Source organism: Haemaphysalis longicornis, unplaced genomic scaffold (assembly GCF_048455015.1).
Source record: "Haemaphysalis longicornis isolate Haplotype H1 unplaced genomic scaffold, Haemaphysalis longicornis Haplotype H1 scaffold_2, whole genome shotgun sequence".
Classification (NCBI taxonomy): domain Eukaryota; kingdom Metazoa; phylum Arthropoda; class Arachnida; order Ixodida; family Ixodidae; genus Haemaphysalis; species Haemaphysalis longicornis.
In genome coordinates this window covers 8,585,940-8,605,817 of record NW_027526295.1, presented here as the reverse complement: position 1 = coordinate 8,605,817, position 19,878 = coordinate 8,585,940, and the positions used below count along the sequence as shown (strand labels likewise).

The 19,878-nt window shown below is 46.7% G+C and overlaps 1 protein-coding gene across 1 annotated transcript in view; it reads right to left on the bottom strand.

Annotated features, from left to right (window-relative positions):
* The window catches only part of LOC144166962 (uncharacterized), a 126,844-nt gene that overhangs the window by 25,165 nt on the left and 81,801 nt on the right, over window positions 1-19,878 (bottom strand). Inside the window, exons 9-10 of the mRNA XM_077696396.1 lie at window positions 14,726-14,842; window positions 8,531-8,611 (exon numbers count right to left, since the gene is read on the bottom strand). Coding sequence (XP_077552522.1) covers window positions 8,531-8,611; window positions 14,726-14,842 — 198 coding nt within the window. The remainder of the gene's footprint in view (window positions 1-8,530; window positions 8,612-14,725; window positions 14,843-19,878) is intronic.

Sequence of the window (19,878 nt, the reverse complement as noted above, 5' to 3'; positions counted from 1 at the left end):
TCAAAAAGGAATTCTTGGTAAGGTTAAATCACTGCATAAAGGATGAACGGTGTTTGGTTGAGTTGTATTGGGGTAGCACAAGAGTGGAAACCTTTTTTTATAAAATTAAATTAAGCTCCAACCCGGGGTTAGACGATCTGACTTCTCCGTCTCTGCGCCGCGGACGGAGGCGACGAGATTTGCAGCAGAGATGAAGGAGAAGGAAGAGGAAGAAATACTTCTGTTCAGATTTCTGAACGGCCGAGAGTGCAGCCCTGGAGAGTGATTCCTTCTTCTGTGGGGCCCATGTGCAGTCCGCGCGGCTTTTGTTCTGTCCACCCGCTGAAGCTGGGTAGGTAGAGAGGGCCTGGACAGCAGCATCTCCAATTGCTCTTGTTGGGTTGTCGACGGAAAGAGAGGAGGATGCTCTGGGCTAAAGTCGCACACCCCAATTACGGGGCGGAGTGTTCCTATTTCTGAGCAAAATTTACATTCAGCGTCGTAGCGATTTGGATACATTAAATGAAGACTCGTAGGCTGCGGGAAGGAGCCCGGATTGTATGAGCCGTAGGGCAGTTTGTTGTTCTCGGGAAAGGTCAGGGTAAGGCGAAGGTACGGTCTGTCTCAGAAGGCGATAATGCTGGGTTATCTGCCTGAACGTAAGAAGAGTGCAACTGTCCTCGTGCAGCTCCATAGCACGGGAGGTAAAAGCGCAGGCTTGTTGGGTGGTCGTATTCGTTGACCCTCCATTGAAGCGTGAGGGGGTGTCCAGATGAGCTGAATGTAACCGTTTGGGGAGTGCTTTTTTCGCACGCGCTGTGCAGGTCAGGAGACCCAACGCGACTGGTAATTCCAGTACGCTTTCTAGGAATCGGTGACTACCCTCCGAACCCCTGGTTGAGCGAGAGCCAAGGTGATGGCTGCCTCTTCTGCTGCCGTCATTTCGTGGGTCCTAAGCGAGGTACACGCAAGGAGGTTGGTCCTGGAGGTAGCCACGATGATGGCGTATTGCTGCCCTCGATGTTTGGAGGCGTCTGTGTAGATAACTGCATGATCCCCACCGAGGGTGGTGTTTAGCGCTTGAGCCCGTGCTTTTCGGTGACCCTCGTCATGTGAGGCGTTCATATTTCTAAGCAAAGGGAGCATCTCTAGTTTTAGCCACCAAGCGTCTGGGAGTACGTCAAATGGAGTGACATTCTGGGCTACCCAGCCAATCTGGTGAAGCATGCGGCTACCCACCGCAGTTCTGAGTCGGCCCTTCTTGTTAGAAAGATGGCCTTCTATCAGCTCGTCCACCGTGCTGTGGAGCACCGTGCTAAGCAGCCTCTGTGTGGACGCACTCATGAGAAGACCAATGGCCTGCTCGACCGCCTTTCTAATCATTATATAAAGCATCTCTATGTCTTCCTTGTCGAGAAGAAGACAGGGGGTGACGTAAGTGACTTTTGAGGGGACAAAAGCTTCAATTTATTGAAAGGTACCGGATTCCTTTAGGGCTCGTTTCTTGATGGCAACTCGCCTGATAATGTGTAGGATTTGATTAACGCTGTTTTTGAGGCACTGCAAGGAGATGTCACTCTTGGTGTTAGCCTCGATATGTACGCCCAGGATCTTGATCGTGTGGTTTGGAGTGATGGCCTTCCATCAAGGAGTATTTGAATGTATTCTTTTTTTGGCGTGAGGGGGGACGACAAGGAGCTGTGTTTGTTTACGTGAACACTGGAGCCACAGGCTTTAGCACATTGGCGTACTAGAAGTGAGATGCCATGCATTGGTGTGAGCTTCCATTAATTTTTGTAACTCTTAGCACATGAGCAAAGTGCGCACAGGGACGCTATACGGGCGTGAGTGGTCGCGTCACGCGTTCACGTGGCATTCAGCGAGAACGCAGGGGGTATACCCGGAGATGTGGTTGAGTACAGCACTTGTTTTCCCGGTCTTCGCGTGGGCTCGTAGCTAAATCGGTAAGAAAACGGGCTCTCGCTTTGTTAGTCTATTAGTTCCAAGTTCGATTCCCGGCGATGCCAGTAAATTATTTTATTTGTTCGCTGGAGTTTTCTGGTGACACCAACGGTCGCGAAAGAACCTATGGGGGGTAGAGGTAAAAAGCTTTGCTTTAATAAGCAATCTCTTTTGCCGATAAAGTAATTGATGCTTGACTAAAGCATCCGTCTTCGGCTTTGTAAATTTCTAGCGCTTCCCCTATTTCCCTAGTCGTTTGGTTCTTGCTCTTGAACAAAATCTTGCACTTCGAAAAGGAAGGCGCGCATCCACAATAGCGACAGTGTTGCCCAATGTGGCCCTGCTTATGCCGCACATTATAGTTGTGCTCCTCAACCTGTAGTTTATGCATCGACCGGTTTGGCCTATGTATTGCCTGCTACATCGAGTCGGAAAGGAGTACACCACGCCTTGTGCACATGGTACCAACTGGTTTTCGTGCTTTATCGAGCACCCTTTTGGTTTTTGGCCAACTGGATTCGTCTGCTTACCGAGGCGCGATAGCTCATTTGGCGTGGTAAACAAAACGTCGACCTTTGCGCGCGTTCAAATTTTTTTAATGTTATGGGATATCCTGTGTAAATATGGTATTGCCCCTTTCCTACTACGTGGTTCGTCAGCGTTTTGCGCGTGTCCTTGATTTTTAGCGTCATGTTTAAGTTTTGCGGCCAACCATTCACCCACTGAAATAAGTAAAGGTTTTGGATACCCCGAGGCAGAGAAACGTTCCTCTTGCTTGGTAGAACTTTCTTTTATAAGTGAGCGCATAATTTTTCTAGAGCGTTGCTGAAGCAGAGCCGCAGAAGACGGCTCTTAACAAGCTTCGAATGCGCAGAGTTAAATGGTAAAAGGGCCTTCTTGGCGCGCGGTTCGTAAAGCCAGCCAACGTGGTCTTGGTAAAAACGGATCCTGAGATCTAGAAATTTTATACTGTTTTCTTCGGGAAACTCGTGCGTTAAATTAAAAGGGGTAAGATATTGACTAAAACTGATAAAATGGTATTAAAAAATATTTCATCTTGCCCGTCGGCTGCGTCAATGAGTATTAAAAAGTCGTCGACAAATCTAATAACCTTAACAATACCAGGGCCACCCAAGTCTTTGGACATGGTGTTGTCGCAGGATCCAAGGTACAGACCGCTTATGGCAGGGGCAATGCAAGAACCTATACAAATGCCTTTTCGTTGCAGGTAGGTGCCATGGTCCCATTCCGCGTGGGTGCTATTAAGATAGACATTCAGCAGTTCTAAAAAACCAGCAACACTGATCCCAGAGGTATTTTGGAAGGCAACATCACCATTCCTGTCAATGGCATCTTCAACACAACGAAGAATACCAGCATGAGGCAACGAGTAAAATAGGTCTTTAATATCGACTGAAAAAACAGTTAAACTTTTCTTCTCATTACATTTTAAAGTATCAATTACTTCTTCAGAATTTCTAATCATGTACGGATCTTCACAACTCATTGCCTCATGCTGGTATTCTTCGTTGTGTTGAAGATGCCATTGACAGGTATGGTGATGTTGCCTTCCAAAATACCTCTGGGATAAGTGTTGCTGGTTTTTTAGAACTCCTCGATGTCTATCTTAATAGCATCCACGCGGTATGGGACCATGGCACCTACCTGCAACGAAAAGGCATTTGTATAGGTTCTTGCATTGCCCCTGCCATAAGCGGTCTGTACCTTGGATCCTGCGACAACACCATGTCCAAAGACTTGGGTGGCCCTGGTATTGTTAAGGTTATTAGATTTGTCGACGACTTTTTAATACTCATTGACGCAGCCGACGGGCAAGATGAAATATTTTTAATACCATTTTATCAGTTTTAGTCAATATCTTACCCCTTTTAATTTAACGCACGAGTTTCCCGAAGAAAACAGTATAAAATTTCTAGATCTCAGGATCCGTTTTTACCAAGACCACGTTGGCTGGCTTTACGAACCGCGCGCCAAGAAGGCCCTTTTACCATTTAACTCTGCGCATTCGAAGCTTGTTAAGAGCCGTCTTCTGCGGCTCTGCTTCAGCAACGCTCTAGAAAAATTATGCGCTCACACGATAAAAGAAAGTTTTACCAAGCAAGGGGAACGTCTTTCTGCGTCGGGGTATCCAAAACCTTTACTTATTTCAGTGGGTGAAGGGTTGGCCGCAAAACTTAAAAATGACGCTAAAAATCAAGGACACGCGCAAAACGCTGACGAACCACGTAGTAGGAAAGGGGCAATACCATATTTACACAGGATATCCCATAACATTAAAAAGATTTGAACGCGCGCAAAGGTCGACGTTTTGTTTACCACGCCAAATGAGCTATCGCGCCTCGGTAAGCAGACGAATCCAGTTGGCCAAAAACCAAAAGGGTGCTCGATAAAGCACGAAAACCAGTTGGTACCATGTGCACCATAGAGTTTCTTAGTAGGTATACTAGAGAGGAAACTGCGCCTTGTAAGCCATGTCGTCGTGGGGGTTCATGGGAAGACCCCCTTTTTGGCTTTGGCTTGGCATGACAATTGGATTCTTGAGCAACTTTCGGGATTTGCTTTCTTCACTATGCATTAACACGTTTACGATCTACAAAGAAGCCGAAATACTCCCTGTTCTGTGGCAGCCGTGTTCGGTGAAACGGCAGGCAGTGCGTGATCGCACCTGACGTTGCTGATGCCGCAGTCGCAGGACGCATGACTGAGCGGGTAATATGCCGCCGCGAAATTTGTAGCCGACGAAAAGGAGAAACAAAACGTACTTCAACGAAGGCAAGATACGACCACGGGGATACGACAGATACGGGCGCTTGTATGCGTCCTATCTTGTCATCGTGCACGACTGTTTTACACCACGTTTTCTTTTTTCTTTTTAAACTAGTTGGCGGTCGGTGCACCGGTTCACCACGACGGCGACGTTTTAATAGGGACGTTCAAAAAACTTTCCAAACTCTTCAAGCAACTTATTATTTGCAATAATGGTAAAAGTAATAAAATCAGAGTCTCTAATAAGTCCCCCCCCACCCCTCCAAATATTAACCTTGTTCGAACTACAACCTCGGCCTGCGGAACAGCAGGCACGACCGTTCCGGCAAAAATACGCTTTACTTCCTTTTTCCTTAGTTTTAAAACCGCCTGTTTTTATTTTCCACTTAGATAAGTGAACACTATTCTTCGCGTTTTTGTGGCACTTTTTAAATTTGCGGTCACTAACACGTTTCAATCCAAGGCAATGATGAAACTAAGGCGAGCGCGATGTATAATGGCGGTCCATGACGACACAGACGGCCTTGATGTGAGCCGCATAGACGCTAGCGTCAGATTCCTCTCTAGTGGATACTGTAAGAAACTCTATGATGTGCACAAGGCGTGGTGTACTCCTTTCCGACTCGGTGTGGCAAGCAATACATAGGCCAAACCGGTCGATGCATAAACTGGAGTTTGAGGGAGCACAACTATAACGTGCGGCAGAAGCAGGGCCACATTGGGCAGCACTGTCGCGATTGTGGATGCGTGCCTTTCTTTTCGAAGTGCAAGATTTTGTTCAAGAGCAAGAACCAAATGACTAGGGAAATAGTGGAAGCGCTAGAAATTTACAAAGCCGAAGACGGATGCTTTAGTCAAGCATCAATTTCTTTATCGGCAAAACAGATTGCTTATTTGGAAGCCCGTGGTTAGGGAAGGGGGCGATAAGATTGTATAGTGTGGTATCAAATTTATTTTTCCTTGTTTTTGGTTTGTGTCGCGTAGGTTGTCTGTTATCGTGCACGCTGTTGTTTAATGTGTGCTTCTTTCAATAAAGCAGTAGTCGCAAGTTAGCGCTTCGTCCTCGTGCATTCTTTGTCCTTCGTTTTTTTTTTTGCGCTATACATCTCTTCATAATGATCGACCAACTAGCCCAACAACGTACTTTACTAGCTGAGTAAAGGTTTGTAAAGAATGTTTACAAATAATTACTACCATAAAGCTTGCAATGGTGATGGCTTGGGCGAGTTGGTGCATAATTACAAAAAGGAGAACCGCTTCTACCTTTTAATTCATCTCATTCAAAGCTCGTGGAAAGGTCTACCATAACAATGTGCTTTCAAAATGCCCTAAACAAGTCATGTTTTCATTTGATGAAGGATAGCTTCTGCAAACAGCTTGGCCGGCTTCCAATAGCGGAGTGCCCCAAGAAGATCTTGTCATCCTTAGCAGAACCAGAAAAAAAAGAGATGAACAGAACAGCCAGGCAGCCATTGAACGTAAGAAAAGTGATAAATTAACAGTGATTCGTTACATGCCTCGGAAAGCCCACAATTTGAAAAAGATAGGAAAAAGAGCTAGTGTAAGAATTTTATTTCTGCGCCTAAAAAGCTTTTTGCCATGTCTGTGAGAGTCAAAAAACCAAAAGAACAATGCAGACCTGCTCTGTTAAGCACGTAAACCGATTTGTATAGCGTGTTAAAGGCGTCGTGTATTCGATACCGCTGTCCTGTGGGAAAACGCATGTAGGACAAACTGTACAATGCCCTGATGAAAGATTAAACGAACATAACTATAATGTACATATGGTGGTTAGTGGCCATTTGTGTCCACTGTAGAGATTGCCGAGGCTGCACCCCGATCTTTCACGCAACACAGGTCATCGCCATACACAAAGATAAAATAACCAGAGAAATAATTGAGGCTGTAGAAAAAGAGCGAAATCTGTGTGAGCAGACCCTCGTTGTCCCTCCCCCAAAAAGAGATTGTTTTCGGTACCACAGATAGTTACCACATCGGTATACCACATCGGTACCACATGCCTAAAAATAAACTTCATAAGTCAGCGCCCGTGGTTGTAACTTTCTGAATGTGTTTCGTAGGTGTTGCGCTGTTCCCCTCTTTGAACTACGATAACGAACTTTTGTTATTGTTCTAAGAAAGTGTGACATTATTTGCAGAGGCCTAAGCCGGTATGGAGCTTCAGTTTAATGCAGTTATATATAAACACTCTCTCCCTCAAATTGAACAAAACGTGGGAGAAGTTCAAGAGGCTGTGGTTCAAGGTCCTTTAGTTTCAGGTTGAAAAGGCGCGTAAAACGTTCTCGGGGCTCTCATGTCTGCTTACGTGCTTCGAAGGTGAAAGCATGACATAATATTTTGACGGATACCTATTGTAAAGAAGTCCACCCGTTGGCATAGCAGCAAGGCTATTTTACCACCATTTATCTCTCTTAGTCCACTTTCAGTCATCTTAGCTCATCTTAACGATCCCTATTCTGGCTAAATTCATTTATTATTGCTTAATCCTAGCTTAATTACAACTTCATCCATCTTAATCCACCCTAATCATTCTTTTCTTTTGCGTTCATCATTATTTTCTATTCATTCTCAGTAATTCATTCTTTTCGAAGCACGTAAGCTTGCTTGGGCGCTACGAGAACATTCTTATAAAAAAATCGCAGCACGTTATTACGCCACAGTACCTGTGGCCACTTCCTGAACGACAACGATCAATTTTTAATAGATCAATTTTCTCACAGCCACAAAATTCGAGCATTGCCTAATGAACTGTACTTTGCTTCCGCAATTATTTAACTATGCCGGATCAGCGGAAGAGAAAATGTGTCTTCAGTTTGTTAACTTGACGGTTAACATGAGTGTACACGTTAAGCAATATTCTCATGGCCACTTGCTCGCCGAAGGCCCGAACCAACATATAACACAAAACATACCTATGAGGGACGCAGCGTGAGTGGAACCTAAATTTACCCCATGCCTGGCTCGTAGGTATAGTTAGTTTTTGTTAAAAAAAACATCCTCAAGAAATATGCTAACTTGAATTTCACATGCTCTCAAATGTGATTGCCTCAAGACAAACCTTCTTGTTGAAGGCAATTTAGATCTTCACCATCCTACGAATAAAAATGAACGTGACTTGTTTGCGAACTGACTCCTTTTTTTTCTAGGTCCCATAACGTCATATGAAGAAATTTATATGACGTTATAAATTAGGTCATTTAATATATGATGTTATAAATCAGGTCTTACAAAGTAATTTACAATCAAATTGTTATGTTTTCGTCCTCAATTCTGAGCCATCAATCGTATCTAAAACTCCTCCATAATAAACTAGACGACAAAAATGAAGATATCCGAAGGAGCCATATAAAGCTTTGGCCGCCCACCGCTATGAAGACTTCTACTAGAACTAATTAGTACAAAATGGCATATTTAGGCTGGGTTAACAATGCAGCGAAACATAGCAACTGAGAAAATGCATGCGAGTTTCTTCTCAGAGTGCTTTTCAGCACTTTCAACGTAGTCAATCAATGTTGATGTCAGAAAAGTTATGCACAAATTGCTTGAATTTTTATGTAGGCTAAAATAATGTTTTTCCCCAATTCTACCTCGCTAAGTTGGCAATCGTCTCTATAGGTCTCTTAGGTTTCTTTTCACTTTGGACTGTGCGGCACAGTTTGCGACAAGGGAAGGCGAGGATCGTTCGCACAAAGGTTCGGTCCATTAGTTCGGTCCATTCGGTCATCCTCCTAGAAGGTGCCCACTTGCATAAGCAGCCATTAAGCACCAAAAAATAACTTACTCCAGGCTTTCATAGGTGTGAAGGCATTTCTGCATGGTGTCCTGGATGGTTCTCTGCATCCCCATGTCTTGCGGTGCGTCACTGCGCAAGGAGATATACCTTGCAGTACAAACGCGCATACCATAAATGGCAGATTCATATTAGGTGCACGTGACGAGTAGAGAGCCGGACAACATGATTGATTAACACACAATATATCAAGGCAAAATGCTTTTAACAAGAATGGCAGTAGAAGCTCTTATGAACAACTTTTACAACATATTTATTTATTTATTCATTCATTCATTCATTCATTCATTCATTCATTCATTCATTCATTCATTCATTCATTTATTTATTTATTTATTTACAATACTGCTAGCCCTTGCGGGCTGTAGCAGGGGTAGGAGGTGTACCTGCCATCGTACCTGCCATATAGCGATTGGTACGATACCGACACTCGTCCTGGGGGGCGCAGGTATATTCCGGGATCCAGTTTGTAGTTTTTATGATACAGGTAATAAAGAAATTTTAAACGAGCTATTTTTGTACGTGTAGCTAATGGTTGAAGGTCAGTCATAGCAAGCAAAACTGATACAGACTGTGTTGTCTTGTATTTTAATAAATAAACCTCGCTGCAAATCTTTGGAGTCGTTCAAGTTTGTTAATTTCAGTTTTAGTATGCGGACCCCAGATGATAGCGGCGTACTACAGCGTTGGTCCAACAATCGTCTTATGGGCCAACAGTTTAACAGGGGGTGTTACATTTCTCAGTCTCCTTCTCCGAAAACCCAGCTTTCGCTTCGCCAGGCCTGTAATTTTGTCAATATGCTTGTCCCACTTTAAATTGTTGTATAGAGTAACACCTAAGTATTTAAACTCAGTAGAACTCCTAATTTGTCTATTGCTTATTGTGTATTTACAGTTTAGGGGGATTTTTTATTCGGAATTGTCATGCAAACAGTTTTACCGAAATTAATTTTCATGTCCCATTTATCACACCATTTATCACATTGAGGAGCATCATTGAGGAGCATTTGATCAGAAACACTTTTCACATGACAAAACAAGAGAAAATCATCTGCGTATAACCTTACATCAACAAAAGGAGGAAGAACCATTGCAATATGATTAACATAAATTAAAAAGAGTAAAGCTCCTAATACAGAATCTGGTGGCACACCTGAGGATACGCTTAAGAGAGATGAACGTGCGCGCTTATTTCAACAAACTGCTAATATACTGCGCCAGTAGGACCCATCTTGCAATTGCAGAATCAATAACAAGTTTCAACATTTTTTGAATACGTTTCTGGTCAAAAAACTCTATCAAAGGCCTTAGAGAAATCAATTCCTATCCCATCGACTTGTTGTTTTGAGTTTATCTGAGTTGTACGCCCTCGCCTGCTTCCTTTGCTCGCATTTTTGTTATTCTGAATACCAGGCAAGCCAGTGGCAGACATTTAAATCAAAACCTGTGTGCACTGAGCAGCCCACGGGCGGTGTTTAAACTGAATACAATAACAAGCTGCCATAATTTTCTTTGTAAATGCAGTTTTCTAAATGAAGTGGCGCAACACTACTGTTGTTTAAATTAAGCTGGCTGACGTGCAATATTTGCACGGATACAAAATTTTGTCAACGCTTGAGAAGCGAGTCCCACTTGAGTTAGTGCGTCGAGCCCATTTACAGTGATGGTATTATTTAAGTTATGTAAAATATCAAAAATGTGAGTGGGCCGGTACTGCTGACCGTCAGTCAACATAGAGGTCTACTGGTGAGTTGCGCTCGCCGATTTACTGAAAGCTTTTTGTGAGAGCAGGCGATACTCCACTCCAGCAAGATGCAACAAATTTAATCAGAGAGCCAACGTGGAGTTTTATAAATTAATTTTGCCCGAAGAGGTGCCTGGACCATTTGTTCTGTGACCATCTGTACCGGGTACATTCGTTCCGCAACCATAAGTTCCGGGACCATTTGTTCCTCGTTCGAGTTGGGACCATTTGTTCCGGGACCACAAGTTCCGGAACAATAAGTTCCGGGGCCATTTGTTCCGGGACCATTTGTTCTTACACCCTTACGCTTATCGTTAAGAGGAGAGCGCCAGAGGGATTTTTTTTCTAACGTTTTTTTTTGAGGAGTAGTCGGAGACACTGATATTCGTACCTTTCAAGTTTTTCAACACAAATATGGCCATCTTTTCATTGTAGTCGTAGAATATTACAATTACTGGTCTGTCCTGTTCACTTTTCTTTTGGCCAATGCGGTGAATGTTTTCTACTGAGGACACTGTAACACCAAGGCGCGTTGAGAATATGTTTTTTTTATATTTTCTCTTCCATGTCCTGTCGTGTCTCCATACCAGTTTCAGTGACACCAAAATCAAGAAGATTATTTCTTTGAGCCGGTAATGATCACAACACCGATGAACCCCATCGGGACGATGACCCCCATCCCGTCTTGTGGCCTTTTTGTGTCCCCTCCTTGGGCCGAAGCGATGGGCGGCCCCCACAGACGCCAGCGAGTCGCAACCCTTTGTATGGACCTCACCAGCGGCTTTTTACGCGGCGTCGGGGAGGGCTTTCCTGTCCACCTGACCATCGGGGACGGCAGGGGGAGAGCGCAGGTCAAAACCCTAATTGGCATGTGCGCTGCTGTGGTGAGGCGGCTTCGCTTGCGCCCTGCTTGCGGATGCTTCAATAGACAGATTTAGTTAGGCGTCCCGGGCGTTCGCGTATTGCTGGGCATAAAGCGGAGCGTACAGTGGTCGCGACGCGCACATGTATAGTTTTAGTGCAGCGTTTTCCGTAGCGTGCGCTAACGCTTGCGGCGCCACCTGTTGAACCCAACACGAAGTAACCAAATGTGACCTTTTTTTTACGTCGCTAATCAAGGCAAGCCGTAACTGGACGGCGTTTTTTTTTTCAATGCGTTAAATCTTGCAAGTATGATAAAAAAGGACCCTCTTACCTTGATTCAGTATCAGGGAAAAGTATAATAAACCCGTCGCGATTGTTTTGCTCAACCGCGCAACGCCAACGTTTTGAAGCAACACACAGTGCTCGGAATACTCAGTTTATTAAGCTCAGAGATATGGCAGCACCATGCGACAAATACACCTGAGTATGACATGCGGCGCTAATGCGACGCGCAAAAGGAAACAGCGGGTAGGCTGGAAGGGCGGTTTAGTTATACACTTCACCCGGGTGTAGCAACTCAAAATATACGATGCGTTCCTATTACTCACTTCCTCTTATTTGTGGAGACTAACTACAAATCCTTCCCATTTCCCACTGGTAGCGCAACGTTCTCAGCTCGCACCTGAGGGTGCGACGACAGCGCAGGCCAAAATTCTTGAATGCCCGAAATGTAGGCCGCCGATCTGTACTAACACTGCACGCATTCGATCACCGCGGCATGCACACAAACACCGCCACCCACTTCGGGAGCCATCCGGGTTCTTCTTGGTCATTAATTTCTGCCTGTATGCCTGTTGGAAGTGAAACGATGTCGCCTAATGAGAAACACACGCGACGGTCCGCGTTTTAACCAGTTTTCAGTCGGGAACCTCCTGACGCCGACATCGACCAGGCAGCAGACATGTTGGAAGCAAAGTGCCTCCTCGCAGGTGCGCAGCGCCCCGCAAGCGCCCCGGAGCATACGATCCCAACCGTTGCATGCGTAGCGCTGCATCGTCGGGGCGTTTACTTAGCGTACTACGCATGCGCAGTCGCGATCCGCCCCCCGGGGCGTACGCTCGTCCGGAGAGCGCGCCCAACAAAAAGCGTCTAACGAGTTTGTCCAGACCTGCGACTGCGAGCGCTCGCACGAAGACTAGCTCCCGTGGCGGTTTCTGGGCGCCAGAACTCCACGCACCTTTCCAGCGAACCGTGCGGCGGTTTGGCACCTTTTTGGCTTCCGGGCCCCCACCAGGGATCGTGCCGCGATATAACCTTGTGCGCTGCGGTGCTTTTTAATTTTAGTCCGCTTTTCCTTTGTCTTATGGTATGCTTCATCATTTGTGTAAATAAGTGTGAATACACTTCCTCTTCTTCATCAGCTACTTGCCTCTTCTCTTCACCGGGTCCTTCACCAGACTCCACGAAGACACCATTCACCTCAACAACAAACCTAACTTTACTGAGCCCTGTCTTCCAATTCGTTTAACCTTTCTTGCTGTTATTTGATCGTGCGCTGGAGGCTTTCAACAGCAATGTCAAGGTTATTTGCTTAGCAACATATTCAGACAAGTGTTCCAATTTTTTTTTCTGAGTTACCCTAGCTTCTATTTGAGTTTGTGTCTTTAAAATTGTCTCAATCATTTCTATCTGAGTTACCCTAGCTTCTACTTGAATCTGTCTTTAAAATTGTCGCAATCGTTTCCTCAACACTTGGTCTGGGATTGAGTTCAACGTCCCCGGAAAGCATTAGCACCAATTCTGACCACAACTTTAACAGATTTTCAAAACAATTCGCTGGGAGTGGCTGCACAATCAGAAAAAAGATGGCCAGAACAATAATAAGATACAGGAGCATAATAAGCCACCTGCAAGATACGCCACGTATGTTTCAGCGACATTGTTCCTTGAGTGCCGCTGCTCCCACTGAAGTGCTGCTGAAGCGGACGAGGTTTTATATCTTCTTTGCGGGGTGACGTGCTTGAAGTTCTCGATTTCCATAGGTTGGCTTCGATGACGTCACGGGATGCTGTCGGTGATGAGCTAGGCAAGGGTGGGACTTGGTCGGTCGATATTGGAGCACTGAGCCGGAGCGGCACCATCTCCAAGATAAGCCACGCATGTTTCAGCGACATTGTTGCTGTAGTGCCGCCGCTCTCAATGAAGTGCTGCTGAAGCGGACGAGATTTTATGTCTTCTTTGCGTGGTGACGTCCCTGAAGTTCTCCAGTTCCATAGGTTGGATTCGATGACGTCAGACGGTGATGAGCTAGGCAAGGCCGGGACTTGGTCGGTCGAGGTTGGAGCACTGAGCACAAGCGGCACCATCTCCAAGATAAGCCACGAATGTTGCAGCGACGTTGTTGCTGTAGTGCCGCCGCTCTCACTGAAGTGCTGCTGAAGCGGACGAGGGTTTATGTCGGTGATGAGCTAGGTAAGGCTAGGACTCGTTCGGTCGAGGTTGGGGCACTGAGCACGAGCGGCACCTTCTGCAAGAAAAGCCACGCATGTTTCAGCCACATTGTTGCTGTAGTGCCGCTTTCCCACTGAAGTGCTGCTCAAGCGGACGTCACGGGATACTGTCGGTGATCAGCTAGGCAAAGGATTTGGTCGGTCGATTTTGGAGCAATGAGCATAAGCGACGACGCCGCCGCCGAGTCGCGAAACCATCGCCCAACTGCCGAGTTGCCCGACCGCGCCGTCATGCTACGCCGACGGTGACACAAACACGTCGGCCGATGGAAAGTCCGCGTAGTGTGACTGGCTCGCCGACCGAAGACGCCAACAAAACCGGTCGCCCGACCAGTCGCCCGACGGCGTGAAACTCTGGAGGGGGAATTGGAGGATGATTTATCGGGACAATCTTCAAGGAGACACCTTCGCCCAGTCATAGGTACCTATGTCTGCTCTGGATGCCCGAGGCCGCAGGCCCCATGCCCTTCCATTGAAGGGGCTTTTATTAACCGAAGAGTTTCATTTTTAAACGCCGTATTAGGCTCACGTATATCTAAGGAGCGTATAGTGTGGTAGAAGGAACCTCGACGTAGTACCGACTTGGTGGAATGCATCAACGTTGTAGAAGGCCCCTTGAGTGCGCCGACGGGCCTTAAGGAGGTACTTTTTACCTACATTTACTTGCCTTGCGGCGTGCCGTTGAGACATTAAGGGGAAGAGTCAGGTCGCTTATGAATGAAAGCATCACGTACCCGCCACTGCGTCCAGGTTTGCCGTTTGCAATACGACAGTAGGCGAGCCAAGCGATTGGTTTGCCTACTATTTGCGCTTCAAGAGATAAACCACGATGTTTGACGTTGGTGCTGACATGATCTGAGTTTACCTTAAATGCAATGCCACCAGTTTGAACATGGTTTTCTACGTTTACTGATGCGATAGTAACAATAGCAACTTTAACGCTTTTCGGCCGCATAGAAATGTACCGCCATTTTTTTGTTTTGCTTCGATTCTTAAATGTTGTCTGTAATATCCTGCAGGCCAGCTCGCCGTTACTTCAGTTCGAGATGCTACTTGTTCAGTACTCACAATTCCTCAATCACTCTGGTGCTTAGGGTATGCCAGTAGCCGATTGCTGACGCCACCACCACAGGACACAGAAAACTGCACCAGGTGCCGTAGGTCATCGGAGAAACCCCGTACTGGCTGCGAGAGAAGAGAAACATTGGTCCTCAATGCATCTGGAAACCCAATCATGGGTCGCTCCGCGCACGCGATGACAATTTCGGAGAGTGCCAGAAAATATAACAGCCATTCCATAGCAGCAATCTACGCATTTTCCGTTGTAACTTCCCGCGTAAGGAATTGGAAAGTCTTGATCAATGAGATAAGTGGAACACTGGAATGTTAATAAAGGTTTTTATTTCCCATAGAAACCTTGGTACATTAATAGCATTCTGTACAATTTAACACGAAAAAAGAACTCTCGCTCCGCGGAGACTGACCCGACGCACGCCTGCCCACCGCTTCCCGCGGCGAAAAAGCGCTCGGGAGGGGCTCGCGAGCGCCACCGCGTGGGGTTGACACTAAGTGCCTCACACGGAGGCGGCCGCTTTTTCCACTACCCAAGTATTATAGTTCACTGGACTAAAAAGTTTCTAAACGCGGATGCCGCCGTGATACCACGCTGTTGTTGCCACATCAGTAGTTGAATATACCGATAACAGTTTTCGCAAATCAGCCACAAATTCAGGGCCCTAAACTAAATGTGGGAGTACATTTACTACGTATTCTATGATTTTATAAGTTTTTTCAACGCGTTCCTGTTTGATCGACAAAAATAAATATCATATTAAGCGAAAACAAATGGGCGCTGAGGCATGAAAATCAGTTCGGGTATTTTGTGCGGATCGTCAGTCTTGCGGAAGTTATTTATAAAGCTTCCGGTGGCTCAGTATTTAAGGCGTTGCGCTGCTGAGCACGAGGTCGCGGGTTCGATTCCCGGCCGCGGCGGCCGCTTTTCTGTTGGAGGCGAAAGCAAAAACGCCCGTGTGGTCGAGATTTCGGCGCACGTTAAAGACCCCCAGCTGGTCATTAATCCGAAGCCCTCCACTACGGCGCGCCCCATCGCCTGCGTTGCGTCGGCACCTTAAACCCCCTCGTCTTCCGCAGGGCTAAGCTTGCGTTACAATACCGTACCAATAACCCCCATCAAGAACCCTCTCCCACAGTGACTTCTGCAGCTGCGCCGCCCTGCTATTGCAAGATAGCCCCGCTGCCATTTTTCCCCCTCTGCCACAAGTTGGCAGGCTCGGCTCGGCGCCCCCTCCCAAGTGGCGCCCGGGGCACTTGTACCCCCCTGCCCCCATTGCGCGCTTCGTGCATTTCTCGCGCCGTACGTACGCACGAAAGGCGCAGACAAGAGTGGTATGCTGTAGTTCGGTTCCTCAACGTTCAATTTATAGCATGGAAGTGGCGATACGTTTTCATTAATACGCCAAAAAAGCGGAGACCCATCGGGAATCTCAGAACGGCCGCAACAATGACAAAAAACTTGTACGCCGTGGGTCGTAGCAAGCTCGATCTTTCCAGACTATGACTCTGAGCCTTCAATAAAAGCATAAATAGAAACAAATCGAGAAGCCTCTATCTCCGGAATTCAGTTTAAAACAGCAGTTTCAATCGCTTTCACTGGTAGCATGACGCATTCTTGCATTTTTGGGATGCCCTGCAATGGTAACACCACTTAACTGCACTGGCATTGTTTCTAAGTGCTTCCAATATTTTTTGCGTGTTCGAAAGGCAAAATAAAATTACTCAATTTTAACCAGTGCAGAGATATAAATGCAACCGTTCTAACTGGTCTTTTGCGCGCAGCTTTAGTTAAATGAAATGATCTGCTCATTACTGAGTAGTCGGCCCCAGTGTTTATAAGGGCGACTACATCAAAGCCGTCGATGGACACCTTGACGTCGGACACCGCCTTCCTCTAGTTCCGGGTGCGTCGGGGCGTCGTATCTCGGCTAGTGCGTGTTGACGGTCGGGCACTGTGCGTCGTCGTTGTTGTCTTCTCATCGGCAGTCTCGGTCATGTCGGGTACGCGCCGCGCCGTGTAGCTTCGTCGTGTTCGGTAGTCTAAGGGTTAGGTCGGGTCGTTGGGATGAGGGCATGTCGTGAATCACGGTCTTCGGCGCATCCTTGCGTCGTTGGAGGGTTTCCGGTTTTTCGCCGTAGAGCCACTTCACCTCCAGAAGGTGCTGCTTTCAGTTTCCCCCGCGTGGGCTGGGAGACCTTCCCTGTGCAAAGTTAGCATTGCTACGGCGGTAGGGCGACGGGGAACGGTTGAACTGCGCTGATCCACGACTGCAGTGTTCAACAGGTATTCTTCTATATCAGATGGGCGCTGGCCGGGTCGGAGGGTTTGGTGCGTCGACAGAGAACCCTCGCAAACCGGGCCTCTTGTAGGGGCAGCGACGGTAGATGTGGTCGACCTCTCCGCAACGGTAGCACAGCGGACGATTAACGGAGGTTCGCCATACGTCCGTCTTCCTCGGCGTGTGGTTTTGGGCTGCAGGTGGTCGGGCGGGCGACAGGGGACGGCGGTACGGCGGATTTCTTTACGACGGGTTGGAGCAGGGCGGGGTCGACGAACAGCCGCGGAGTAGGTCATAGCTTGTGGTTCGTGTGGTACTTCGGATGGAGTTGAAGTCCCCAAAACGAGTTGTATTTCTGCGCGGATCACGTCGCTTATAGAGGTGACTTGGGGTTGAGGCGTTGTTGGGAAGATTTTCCGCAGTTTTTCTCTGACGACAGCGCGGATTGTCTCACGTAGTGTCAGAGTTAATAGCCCCGGCATCGATCGTGTCCGCAAACAGCGCGTTGACAGGGCGGTCGTACTGCCTCGTACGAATTTGTAATGTCTTCTCCATGGCGGCCGCCTCAGACGCGAACTCGGCCACCGTTTTAGGAGGTTGCGGACAAGGCAAGCAGAACTTTATTGCTTCACTCATCGAATGAGAACCGTCAGTTTCTTGTCGTCCGTCATTTCCGGGTCCGCGCGACAACATAGTCGCTCCATTTCCTCAACGAAGTTCACGACTCCTTTGTTGGGGTGTTGCGTTCGATTTTCAAGTAAACCGCAGCTCGTTCTGTTCTCACCACGGTCGTGAAAGTCTTAAGAAACAAGCTTTTGAATTGAGTCCAGTAGGTCAAGGAACCCTCGTGGTTCTTCAACCAAATTCGAGCTGTATCTTCCAAGTAAAAGAAAACATGTCGGAAGGTTTCTTCATCGTCCCACCTGTTGAAGATCCGGACGCGCTCCAGCTTCTCTCACCATTCATCCGGGTCTTCCGCGGGGGCTCCCCGGAACAGTGGCGTTTCCCAGAGCTGCTGCAGCACAATTGGCGACGTTGCTTCTTGCATTATGGTGGTGGTTGCAGCGGTTGTTATCTTGGGTTTTTCTGGCAGGAGGCGGAACTCGAGCGGCAAACGTTGCATTCGGCGGCTGGCTCTAATTTGACTAGCCTGACGGCTTCCAGGGGTCGTAGGGAGCATAAAGGGTGCGTAGCCACCACATTAACCAGACGTTATGATTCTTCAATCAGGCGCGACACGCAAATATCAATTTTAACGCAAACATCAATTTTACACGCACACATCAATTTTAGCATACCGCTTGTACGCAACGTCTATGGCAGACGTGGAATGCAGTATCTTGGTAAGAAGATATGGAAGGCTATTTCTCTTGACGTTAAAGAAAGCCGCAATTTTTCTTGAGCGTTGAAAAACACTCTAAAGGCAATAACTTCGAATCGGTAGCTTGGCCTGCATATAACTATGGTTAGCACCAGTAAATCTGTATGTTCTCTTTTTTAATGCTTGGTGCTAGACAAAATACGTGCTACATTCAGTTGAGATACTAGATTTGCCGTTGCCTCTCTTTTGCGTGGGCATATATATATATGTATGTCTATGAGTATGTGCACTTGTATGTACGTGCATGTATGATTGTATATGCGCTGTGCTTAAGTACATTGATGTGTATGGGTGTGTTACGGTTCTGACGACCGCTTTCTTTTGTTGTTCGTACTGAATTAGTTTATAGGCTGAGTTGCGACAATATGATGTATTTATTGCATTGGCCCGCCACTTGTAGGTTGCTATAGGCCCAGATGATGTGTTGGAAATAAAAATATATTCCTTTCTTGGTAAATAAAGTGGAAAGTGAAATTGAAAAAAGGCAGGCTTTCCTGACGCGGTGTTAGTCGTGGCGAGCACGAAAATTGAAAATGCCGCCATGTCGCAGGGCAGCGGAAGTTATGAAAAAGGACGGAAACCTAATGATCGAGGCGCATTATGGATAATTCCTTACGTGCACGGGTCAGCGCATCGGGTAAATAAAGTGGCAGCAACAATTCGTTTGAAGGTGGGGTTTTGGGCACAGAATAAGCTCACTAGCGTGTGCTCAATAGTTCGAAAGAAGTTCCAACAGCCCGAAGGTACACAAGAATGTACTATCATAATAAATTGAAATGCGAACAAATACGCGGCCTTTCGTCAGGATGAGTGGCATGTACTGAAAGCCACGTGGTACGTTGTTCGTATTGCAATTTATGTCGATGCCAAGACAGTTGGCAGAAGCATTCAACTTTTCTTCCCCGAAAGATGACTGTGTAAGCAACCCATCGCTGGTCTTACAAGATAAAGAGATTAACCATGCTAGCGGCGCACGTGTAACATGCATGCAGAATCCTCGTGCGCATGTGTGCCCCTACGAGTCATGGAACAGAACCTATATATGGGTGTTTTTTCTGATAATACGTTTAGTTGAAAACAGCGTTGTGCGTGCTCTCTTCTCTGGTCCGGTTTTTGTGCGCGCATTTACAGTCATGAAATATTTTCAACCAGCCCGGCTTTTTACTGTGCTTTACTGCGTACCGTGGGTTGTGAAAACCACATTTTACTCTGTGTAATGATACGGTTCTCTTGGAGGAACATTTTCGCGTAATCTTTTTTGGAATAGCTTGAATAAAAGAAGGGTTACCGCCGGTTTCTGTGCATATTTGCAAGAAAGTCGGCTTGGTGCAGGGCGATTTTGCACCTGATACGAACGTAATCCGTCCAGGATTCCCTATCGTCTAAAACTTAAGGGGGGTATTCATACGAGGGCTAGAGGTAAACATTTTCTCTGAAAAACAGATCAGACACGGCCGCAGGCGCAACTCCACGCTCAAGTGGTCCCA